This window comes from Pongo pygmaeus, chromosome 5 (assembly GCF_028885625.2).
Source record: "Pongo pygmaeus isolate AG05252 chromosome 5, NHGRI_mPonPyg2-v2.0_pri, whole genome shotgun sequence".
NCBI classification, from domain to species: Eukaryota; Metazoa; Chordata; class Mammalia; order Primates; family Hominidae; genus Pongo; species Pongo pygmaeus.
The window spans coordinates 152,663,314-152,675,702 of record NC_072378.2 but is presented as its reverse complement, the minus strand read 5'-3'; the positions used below and the strand labels follow the sequence as shown (position 1 = coordinate 152,675,702).

The window sequence follows — 12,389 nt, the reverse complement described above, 5'->3', positions numbered from 1 at the left end:
ACAGTGCTGGGCACATAGAGACACTTGTTTACTACAGACAATAAACATTTGTTTAATGAATTTTTGGAGCAAACATAAGAATAATTTCCAAATGAAAGGAGTAAGTCATAGAGAAAATGAGGGACCTTGTCCTGGTCATGCAGTTAGTCAGTGATGGATGAACTATTTTTGAATCTTAGCTGCCTCTGGATATTTAGTCATATTTGCACCCCATGTCAAAGACTCAAACTTTGCTGGTCTTATCTTGTACTGATTCTAAACAAGTGCCCCAAATTTGTCCAGCTTTCACATTCCTTGTCTCTGGAATGGGGATAATAATACCTACCTGTGAAAGTAATAGGTAATATTTTTCTATTATGTGGCCATCCTCCCTGCAGATATTGGTGAGTAAAGGCCTAGAGTTCAGTGTTGGCTTATGGCCAAGATTTGGGGGAAGTGTAAGGAGTTACTTGTTCATCTTCAGTCTGAAGGGCAGGGGTTTCAATTCTTTTTTTTTTTTCTTCTCACTCTGTTGCCCAAGCTGTAGTGCAGTGGTGTGATCTCGGCTCACTGCAACCTCCACCTCCCGGGCTCAAGTGATTCTCCTGCCTCAGCCTCCCGAGTAGATGAGATTACAGATGCCTGCCACCACGCCTGGCTAATTTTTGTTTTTTTAGTAGAGATGGGGTTTCACTATGTTGGCCAGGCTGGTCTTGAACTCTGCCCACCTCGGCCTCCCAAAATGCTGGGATTACAGGCATGTGCCACCATGCCCAGCTTCGATTCTTAGACAATGATTACTTTGGGCAGTCTAAATAATAAGAGTATAGTTTCAGTTTGGCCATCAGTTGAACTGGGATTTTAACTACCAGCCAGACACCTGACTCTTGCTGCTCTGTGAATGAAAGGGAAAAGGCCGTATTCACCAGAGAGTTCGCAATCTGAGAGATCAGCAGAAGATCAGAGTGCACGCGGCTCTCAGAGCTAGAGGGGTAAGGGGTCCTAGAAGGATTGTGTTCTTCAGTGCTATTTGGGGTACGGTGTAAAGTGACAAAATCTGTCCCCAGAACTTTTAAATCTGTGTTTCCTTAGCTTTTTCCGTTTCTAGTAGGACCTACCCCAAGTGAGTTCACTGTCCTTTGACTGTTCCGTATTATTCTGCCTCCAAAAACCTCAATAAGAAACTAAATTATACTAATGGGGAAATACTTAGTAGATTCACCAGTGTCACCCAACCCAGAAAAACTTTTGTTTTAAAAGATCATAATTGATCAAAAAAGAATAAATTTCTCATGGTGGCCTTTCAAAATTTATGGTAGGTTATGGGGCTCACTCTCTAGGCAACTCACTATGCCTAAGGCTGGCTTTGGGATACGTATCCTGGGCTCCTGGACTAGTTTACAAGGATGTAGAATCACAGATATTTAGGTTTGTGTTATCTGTCTAATCATTAACAGAGCCAATCCAAGGCAGAATTGATAACTAGAAAGTGTATAATACCTTAGAAATATTTTCATTTTCATTTTAAAAAGGAAATTTGTTTGAAATACATAAAAAGTAAATGTATTAAGGAAGGAAAATGTCTTAAAACAAAATATAGCAAAATTGAGTGCTTACCATACAATTCTTTCAGCTTTTCTGTGTTGGGAAATGTTTTGTAATAAAATGTTGGCAGTAAAATAAAATCAATAGGGACATGTTTTAATGCAGTGGAATGAATAGTGGAATAGCTAGCATTATGAACAAGACTGTGGAAGAACGTCTTCAGACCTTCTTACCAAATCATATTATGTTTTTCCAACGTGTAGTTTAGCTCAACTAGAAACATTCCTTAGTATTTCAACCAGTACTGTGAACACAAGAGTATTATATTTTGAAATCAGAAAATTTTAGAATTCTGGAAAGGATAATTTTAGACCTAGAGATAGGAAAACAAGCCCATTGTATATATAATGTATAAGAAACTCTCAGAACTCAGTAATAAAAAGGCAATCTAATTAAAAAGCAGGCAACGGATTTCAGTAGATAATTCTCCAAAGGAGATATACAAATGGCTAAGAAACATGAAGAGTCTCAGTATTGTTAGCCTTTAGGGAAATGCAAATCAAAACCATCATCAGATACCACTTCACATCCATTAAGATGGCTGTAATCAAAAGTGTTGGTGAAGATGTAGAGAAATTGGAATCCTACTGCTGGTGGGAATGTGAAATGGGCAGCCACTTTGGAAAACAATGTACCGTATGACTGAGAGATTCTACTCCTAGATAAACACCTAGGAGAAATGAAAACATGTGTTCGTGCAAACACTTGTGCACAAATGTTTATAACAGCATTATTCAGAATAGGTAAAAAATGGAAACAACCCGAATAAGATGAGTTGATAAATACAATGTGGTATATTCATACAATGGAGTATAGTCAGCAGTAAAAGGAATGAAGTATTGATACATGCTACAATATAGATGAATCTTTAAAATATGCTAAGTGAAAGAAACCAGTCATGGAAGACTACATATTGTATGATTCCATGTATATGAAATGTCCAGATTAGGCAAATCCATAGGGACAGAAGGGAGATTAGAACTGGGAGGTAAGTGAGGAGGAGCAGTAGACTAACTGCTGATGGCTACAAGGTTTTCATTGTTGTGGTGGTGGTGGTTGTTGTTCAAAGTGGAGTCTTGCTCTGTCACCCAGGCTGGAACACAGTGGCACAATCTCGGCTCACTGCAACCTCCGCCTCCTGGGGTCAAGCGACTCTCCTGTCTCACCTTCCCAAGTAGCTGGGATTATAGGTGTGCGCCACCATACCTGGCTAATTTTTGTATTTTTAATAGAGACGGGGTTTCACCATGTTGGCCATGCAGGTTTCGAACTTCTGACCTCTAGTGATCTGCCCGCCTTGGCCTCCCAAAGTGTTAGGATTACAGGCATGAGCCACCGCACCTGGCTTTTTCTTTTTTGGAATGATAAAAATATTCTAAAATTGATTATGGTGATGATTGCACAAATGCTGTGAATATACTAAAAAGCACTGAATTGTACATTTTTAAACAGGTGATTGTATGATATGTGAAATATATCTTAATAAAGCTATCGTGCAAAAAATAAAAGAAGGAAAAGAAACCAAAATAAATAAATAAAAATGAAAACTGCAGAGAAGTAGAGGAACTTGCCTGGAGTCCACGTGTCAGTATGGAGCTGAGCCTCGGGACACCTGCCTCCACTTCAGGCGGCTTCGCTTGGATGCTGACCACTTCCTCACTCTCTAGATACCTGAGGCTTGTTCTTCCATCCCTTCTTTTCTTCCTTTTCTTCTTCCTTCCCTATTTTTACTCTTTTCTTTCATCTTTCTATTCTTTTTTCTTTCTTTCCTTTTTTTCCTCCCTTCTTTACCATCTCTCTTTCCTTTTACTTCCCTTCTTTCTTCTTTCCCTACTCTTTTCCATTTCTTCTTTCTTTTTTACATTCACTGGTCATGTATCCTATCTATCCTGAATCAATTGTGTGAAGTTGCATTATCCAGAACCTTTAATAAACTAATGTGTATGTGAATCTTCAGGAAAGAACTAGAGGATTCAGTGTCTCCCACTTGTATAATAGCAAATCCTGGACTTCAGGAAACAGTGGGCTAAAAAGATGTACGACTATCATTCATTTTCATCCTAGTTTATTTGCTCTTTTCCTTGGAGTGTGGGCTTCTCTCTGATAATCATTTTGCCTATTCTCCCATTTTAAACTTTTCAGCTCTCCTTAAGGCGGCAGCAAATAGGTGAAAGATTGAATGAATGGGCAGTCTTCAGTGAAAAGAACAAGGAACTCTGTGAATGGTTGACTCAAATGGAAAGCAAGGTTTCTCAGAATGGAGACATTCTCATTGAAGAAATGATAGAGAAGCTCAAGAAGGTATGGAATGCATGGCTACTTAGATTTTCATTCTTCATAAGGCTTATGTATACTTTTCACAGGTACAGAAGGTGGCTTTACTCACAATTACTTACTTATCAAAGAAGCAGTATATTTTAAACATTTTATCTTTTTAATATAAAATAAACTTGCGGCCGGGCGCAGTGGCTCACGCCTGTAATCCCAGCACTTTGGGAGGCTGAGGTGGGCAGATCATGAGGTCAGGAGATCAAGACCATCCTGGCCAACATGGTGAAACCCTGTCTCTACTAAAAATAACAAAACATTAGCCGGGCATGATGGTGCGCGCCGTAGTCCCAGTTACTCTAGAGGCTGAGGCAGGGGAATCACTTGAACCCGGAAGGTGGAGATCGCAGTGAGCCGAGATCATGCCACTGCACTCCAGCCTGGTGATAGAGACTCTGTCTCAAAAAAAAAAAAAAAAAAAAAAAAAGATATCCAGCATAAAATAAACTTGCATAAAAAGGTCTGCTTTACACATAAAATATATAGAATACTTGCAATTTCTGTTGAAATAGAGCATCTACTATTCAGTTCAGTATTTGGGGGTCCTAACTACCTGTTCAGTAGGAACCCTTTGTATGTATTATTTTTCTTTCCTTTTTTTTTTTGTTGTATTTTGTGTATTTTTTTTGTTTGTTTTAAAAAGGTAAAGTCCCTAGAAACTGAAAGAAAACATTCTTAAGATAAATTGAATTGACATTTTCTCTCTAAAATATGGTTTATAGACCATAGATAGGAATTAAGAGTTTCCTGATAATTTTGGCTTCATATTATTTTAAAGGTATGTATATATATTATCAAATTATTTTACATATTCATTTGGATCCAAAACATTTCTGATGTCTATATAAAGCTGATCAAATTTACTAGCACTTTAAAATTTTTGATGATTTCGGCCAGGTGCGGTGGCTCACGCCTGTAATCCCAGCGCTTTGGGAAGTGAGACAGGCAGATCACCAGAGGCCAGGAGTTTGAGACCAGCCTAGCCAACACAGTGAAACCCCATCTCTACTAAAAATACAAAATATTAGCCAGGCATGGTGGCACATGCCTGTAGTCCTGGCTACTCAGGAGGCCGAGGCAAGAGAATTGCTTGAACCCAGGAGGTGGAGGTTGCAGTGAGCTGAGATTGTGCCACTGCACTCCAGCCTGGGTGACAGAGTGACACTCTGTCTCAAAAAAAAAAAAAAAAGAATTTGGTGATTTCAGTGTTGTTTCCACAGTGCTTGTGAACAATCAGTGATTTTAATGTTATTTTAATTTGTGCTTCTCATTAGTACATATCACCATCTAATGTACAATGTATTTTTAGTATTTACTTATTCATTGTCCAAATGGAGACCCCACTGATCTGTCAGCTTTCCAGGAGCATGGGCTTTGTCTAATTTTGTTCATTGCTATATCCCCTGCACCTGAAGCAGTGCCTAACTTCTCATAAGCACTCAGCCAGTATTTACTGCATCAACAAATTGTAACTTCATTTATTCTGAAAAGAAATATAAATGGTTATTAAGAAAAATTATTTCTATCCATATGCACACATAGAGAGAAAAGTAAAACATCCAAAGCCAACATGTACTATTAATGATGTTACAAATCTAATGGATTTGCCATTAGATAAGCCTTTATGTATCCAATTAGCTTATCCATTGGATAAATCCAAATGGATAAGCATTTGTTTACTTGATATTGTAAAACTTCAAACTCTTGGCTGAGATGATACAGATTTCATTTTAGCATCTGCTCACGGTTGCCCTTTGCTAAGTTGCTGGGTGTCAGAGAATGCTATCAGTGCATGATTAATGCACTATAGGTAGTAGAGTAAAGTTTGCTATAGAATAAATTTTGATTAAGTTTGTCTCTATTCTCATTGCTTTTTTTTACTAAATTTAGGATGTATATTGTGAGAGTGTGGGGAAAAAAACCATCTCTTGAACAATCTATAACCATAACTTAAAATTTAGAAAAATTTCAGCTTTTCATATAGATAATTTTATTACATTGTTTGGCACAATGTTAGGAATATTATTTAAAATGTTAACTATACTACCTTGTATATTAATAACTCATGGGTTTTTTTTAAAGGGCTTATGAGTTTTCCTCTTTGTGGCATCTCTTTTGTAAAGGAAAATAACATCAAGGTTTGGTAATTTTGGCAACATAGAAAAAGGCAGTTGTCAACTGGAAAGTGCTAATAAGATGAAGGAAAAAGAGAAAAAGAAAAAGGCAATTCATAAAAAAAATTGAAGCCAAGATACTAGTGTCTGTTGGTATTAACAGTCAAAAATAGTTTGATTTTAAAGACAATCCAAGAGGATTATTTTGCTATAAATACTTTTTAAGTCTTAAAGTAATTCCCTAGAAAGAAACACTTCGCAATAAAATCATCTCAAATGTTTGCTGAAATATTATAACGTTAATAAATGCATTCAACATATTGGTCGTTGAATCCCATAGTGTTGAAATAACATAAAAAGGAGGGTGGGTGGGGCTGCAGGCATGAGGACAGCAGTCAGCCCTGGAATGGAATAAAATTTTGTTGGTCCCTACCATTCCTTTTGGGCCCTTTGGCTTAGGTAAATGACTTGGGAGGATAGCTCTGTTACCACACTAACTTTAGACCAAGAGAAGATTAAAATGTTCACACTCATATAACACCCATCTTCATATATTATTTTGCTGAGAAACTATTTATTACGTAACAGGAGCTTAAGCCAAAAATAAAAAAGTTGATCCTAAAGACTGGATCCTGTCACTGTGGCAAGAGAGTAAGAGGGTCTTTGGGGATAGCGGTGGCAGCCGGGGGGAGGGGATTGTCCTTTCATCGTCACTTAAATCACACCATTTCGTGCTTATCTCTTGCAAATAGTCCATATGGAGTCTGTCTTCTTTAACTCAAACAATCTAAGAGAATCCAGCACAGAAAGTGAGTAAATCAAGAAGGTTTGAGGCCCGTCGATTCTCTATAGTTAATAGTTATTATTATTGAAAGTTAATTTATCATTGATTTATTTACTGTAAAATACTGACACTGTATAGAGGATTATCTCTTTAAAATGAAGGAACTCTTTTAAAATATTCCTCACAAATAACATAATTGACACACACATTCACATTTACATATATACATATATATCAATTGCATATGTATGTATGTGTGTGCATTTTATAAGTCTCTCGGCAACTATTTGTATGAGAATTTGTTCTAAGTATAATATCAGGTTAGTGATGAGAGAAATAAGGTATAATTTTCCAATATTAAAATCTTTTATGTTTTATCTTTTATATCTATCTTTTATTGTTTTTAATATGTATTTCAAGTAAATAGGAAGCAGCACCCTATTTGTTTCGAGAACCTCTATATAAAAATTTAATCCCAACTCTGCATATATACCAAAAATAATAGGCACTACTAATACTTGTGCACATGGGCTGATGTCTACATGGTATTCCTATGCTCAAACTATTTCCAAGCAGTAGAAAACAGTAATCTTCATGTTTCTGGTAGAGCCGGGCTGGATGTATTAAGAATATGCTTTCTGACCTCTGTGATTGCTATTTATTACACAGGATTATCAAGAGGAAATTGCTATTGCTCAAGAGAACAAGATACAGCTCCAACAAATGGGAGAACGACTTGCTAAAGCCAGCCATGAAAGCAAAGCATCTGAGATTGAATACAAGCTGGGAAAGGTCAACGACCGGTGGCAGCATCTCCTGGACCTCATTGCAGCCAGGTAAAGAGGACCTGAGTCAATAGGACATGTGTGGGCAGTATTTTAAAGCCTTTCAGTCTGCCTTTCATCAGCCAAAGATAATCCAATAAATCAGTCTCTCTTCCTGGGTTATCTCACCATTTTCAAAACTGTTCATACTCCTCTCATAATTGGCACTTTGGTTAACCTGAAAATTCTCCTCTTATTTTATAAATCTCGTGTCGTTTGTATGTAGCTGCGAGAAAGAGAGAGAGAGTCATATCCAAACAAAACTAATTCCCAAGAGAAAATTCTTTATTTTAGGGCTTCATGGGTATTCAAACTCCTATCAGGAAGAAACTGTACTGACCAGTATTTGTGGAGAGTGTTTTTGTCTGCAGTAGCAAAAAAAAAAAAAAAAAAATTACTAAATCCCTGCCATATTTTTAGTTAGCAAGGTATAGAAATAAATGTGATTATTGCCACTCTGCTCAGTTGCAAAAATCAGCTGCTGCATTATAGTAATTTTGTGTTGAGCTTTAGTGCTAACTATAAGCATTTGCCTCATACCTAAGAAGAATATTATATTCACTTTGTGTTGCAGAAGGGTAGGGTTGGGTAAGACAGATGGAAGTCAAAAAGAAAAATATATGAGGGTATTTACTAGCAATATAAAATCGAATATGAATGATGCACTATGTTATAAAAATGTTCTATGCTATTAATATAAAAAGGAGATGTCTTATTTTAGGTGAATTTGGCTTCATGTTGGAACTTAGGCACCCTGAGGTCAGGAAACTTTCTCCATTGTATTCACTACATATCACAAGCACTAAGAACAACGCCTAAATATGGACTCAATGAATACTTCAGTGCATAAATGAATATTTGAATATTTGAGTAAATGGTCTTCATGGCAATTAGGAGAGTTGGAATGTTACAAATGGTGCCATTTGGGGTCCATTCCACAATACGCTTTTAAAATCTGGGTTTCTTTCCTTAGCCATGCTGCATAAAAGTGGACATGAAATAATGTCCTTTGTGTACTGTGTGCTCACCAAAACCGCATGTGGCCACCACAATTCTGTATGCTGATTTTGAAAACATTGCATATATTTCTTTTCTATAAGAGAGTTATCAAAAAGTATCTAACTCAAGAAAGTGAGATTATCTTTTAGTGACAATGAAACAAAATGGAATAAATGTATATCAACTTTTTATTTATTTATATTTATTTATTTATATTTGAGATGGAGTCTTGCTCTGTTGCCCAGGCTGGAGTGCAGTGGCACAATCTCAGCTCTGCAACATCTGCCTCCCAGGTTCAAGCAATTCTTCTGCCTCAGCCTCCCAATTGCCGGAACTACAGGCATACACTACCACACCTGGCTAATTTTTGTATTTTTAGTAGAGATGGGGTTTCACTGTGTTTGCCAGGCTAGTCTCAAACTCCTGACCTCAGGTGAGCCACCCGCCTCGGCCTCCCGAAGTGCTGGGATTACAGGTGTGAGCCACCGCGCCCAGCCTCAGCTTTTTAAATGTTTAACCATAGCACTGATATAGCTAACATTTATTGAACACTTTGCTGATTCCAATGACTATGCTATGGGTTTCATAGGCATCTTTTCGTGTATTGTTCATAATGTCCTTTGAGGTGGCCTTATCATTATGCCCATTTTACAGATGCAGGGGCTAAGGTTGAGGCTTGTCCATCATCACGCACACGTTGCGTGGCACAGCCTGTGCTCAGACTCCAAAGCCCATGTCCTGGAGTGCTGTGCCCTCCTGCCTCTCAAGTTCGTGATTTCCTTTTCCCTGTTAGAGGGAAGACAGTTAAATGGAAGATAAGTTCTGTTTTTGATCTTGACAATCTAATTTCTCAGTTCTTTGTAAAGTACTTACAATGTGACAGTGACTGTGACAGTCAAGATAAAATGACAGAACTGAAGGAGACTTCTCCTTTGAGAAGTTCAGGATGGGAATGGAGTAAAACAATGAGATAAGTAGGAGCTCTGGAAAAGGCACTATAAAGTGCCTTAAAGGAAATAAGATTTTAGCTTAAATTGGTCTTGGAGTTTCGACAAATGTATATTTTAAAATCTCAATGCTGTGTTCAGTCCCACTTCTCCCTCACTAAAATGATAACAAAATCTTGTTTCAGAAGGAGGAATTGAAGTCCTTCAAGCTATAAATATCCTTCTTAGGGAAAATGCCTGTTTGGTAAACATCCCCCGGGGAGTTTTTTGGTCAAATTTGACTCATAGATTGATTGACATTTCCACGTAATCCATTTAAACTAGTTAATATTATTTTCCTACTTTTAGTGGCTCAATGATGTGGAGAGTAAGGATGCACTATGTCAAAGATATTTTAAATCAGATTTAATGTAATCTAGTCATAAGCAGCTAACTTAGTGTATGCCCAACTATGAGCCAATATTACAGCAAATGAGTTTGCTGCTGTCTCCTTGAATTCACATTTATTTATAACATATTTTGTCTGGCCGTTCAGTGGAGAATTTTCTAGATATTAATTGTTTACTTTGCCAAAAGACATATTAATAAACTTGAATCAATTACATGTTTATAAGGTACACATGCTTCTCACTATAGTCACTTATATAATATTAATTTTTGTTTCCTCTTACATAAAGCCTCAGAATACCCAGATAAAATTCCACAGGAGATTTTTGTATATATGTTGCCTGTTTCTAACTAACTCCTTCCAGATTAGACTAGATTAGGCACTGATCATTGAGCCATCCTGGAGTTTAACACCATGTTAGAGTCACAGTCGCCCTTGCAGCTTCTCCTGAAAGACACCTGGCCATCACATCTGCATTCCATTTCCTTGTTTATTGGTGCTTCGTTAGTACACAGATTGGATGCATGTCTCCCACACCCATCCTCAACTGTGAACTGCCAGCTGAGGTATTAGGTTTCTATGATTCAGTCTTGCCTCTTCCACTCTTGCCTCTTCCAGCGCTGATGCACTAAAGCAAAATATAACCCAGTGTATGACTTTCGACATTTCTGTCCTGTGTTGGTGCTCTTGTGGGAATGGAGAGGTTATTTTTGAAGATGATAATATTTTTAGGTGAACGTCTCAGCTAATAGAAACATGAACTGTGTCTTTAATATTCAATCACAGAAGCAAAAAAAAAAAAAAGAAAAAGATTTACTGATAACAAACCTATTACATACATAAAAATAGAACGCATAATTTAGAGTCAACTTGACATCACCATCAGATTAGCTTAGATTACCCTGAGTACAAAATAGATGTGCTTTGCATTGAGTTTTTAAATTGTGTTGTCAAGCATTGTCAATTTTTTAGGGCAACAAAAGTTGCTCGGTTACTTTTAGGACTCAGTGGATAATGTTCTAGTATCCTTTCCATACTTTCTAGATCTACTCTGTGTGATACAGCAGTCACTAGCTACGGATGGCTATTTAAATTACAGAATATTTAAATTAACTGAAATGGAATAAAATTAAATTACTCCTTAATTTTAATTATGGTCAGTTGCACTGGCCACATTTTAAGTGGTCAATAACCCCATGAGGCTAGTGGCTACTTTAATGGACGCTGTACATTGCAGAACATTTTTATCATCTCAGAAAGTTCTGTTGTTCAGCAGTGGCCTAGATAATTAAAGTACCTCTGAGCCCTTGGCTTTTATTAAAAGTCAACATAAGAAACTGTCATTGGTGACACATCACTCTAATTTCTGTAAAATTGCCTTTAAAAATACTGGCTCTCATTTTGTCAATGAATCCTGTGCAGAAAATCCACATAGCAATTTCTCTAGAGCTCAGGACTAAAAGGAAATCTGTCTTTTTAGTATTAATTCTTCAATGCTTCTTATCACAGACAACGAATTAAGTAACATTTCTCATCTTAGCATCTAGGAAGGTCAAATTCAACCTGTGCACTCTGTTGTGATGATTTGGGGGCAGGGAAGTAGGTAACTGGACCTTCTAATAGAGAAAATTCTTTTTCTCTCTGCTAAACCTAAATCCCCATCACCAAGGCAAAAGCATACTTTAGTTATTTGGCTCTTATCTTTTTGTTTTCTTCAATAGCAGCTTTTTTGGGGATATAATCCACATGCCATATAACTCATCTATCTACAGCATGTAATTCAGTGATTTTAGTATATTTATAAAGCTATGCATCTATTACTCCAATCAATTTTAAAACACTTTCATCAGTCCCAAATAAAAACAGTTACCCATTAGCCGTCACTCTTTTCTTCCCTCCTCTTCCTTCCCCACTTCTCCCAGCCCTAGGAAACCACTAATTTACTTTCTGTTTCTACATGTTTACCTGTTCTGAATAGTTCATATACATAGGTCATATAATATGTGGCCTTTTGTGACTGGTTGTTTTTAATCTCTATATTTATTATAATTGCCTCAACATTTTGTAGAAGTAGTGTAAAAACAAATAATTTTTTTAAATGATTGAACGCCTAGTATATATGAAGTACTATGCTTCTTGCTATAGGGCAGAGGTTGGCAAATGTTTTCTGTAGAGGACCAGATAGTAAATATTTTTAGTTTTGTGGGCCAAATAGTCTCTGTTGCTATAAGCGTGTTATTATAGAGTGAAAGCAGCCATAGAAAAATCTGTAAATAGAAAATCATGGAGTGCTCCAACAAAATTTTATTTACCAAAACAGGTGGCCTGCTCTAGGGATATAAAGATGAGAAAGAAAATGGTCCCTAACCAAATAAGTGTCATAATGCAAGTACACAAGCGTTCCTCACCACGGGGCCTCTT

General features: G+C 37.0%; 1 protein-coding gene across 2 annotated transcripts in view; it reads left to right on the top strand.

Annotated features, from left to right (window-relative positions):
- The window catches only part of SYNE1 (spectrin repeat containing nuclear envelope protein 1), a 525,017-nt gene that overhangs the window by 461,827 nt on the left and 50,801 nt on the right, over positions 1–12,389 (top strand). For both annotated transcript variants that reach the window (XM_054490749.2, XM_054490748.2), the window contains exons 129-130: positions 3,727–3,885; positions 7,480–7,646. In XM_054490749.2, coding sequence (XP_054346724.2) covers positions 3,727–3,885; positions 7,480–7,646 — 326 coding nt within the window. The remainder of the gene's footprint in view (positions 1–3,726; positions 3,886–7,479; positions 7,647–12,389) is intronic.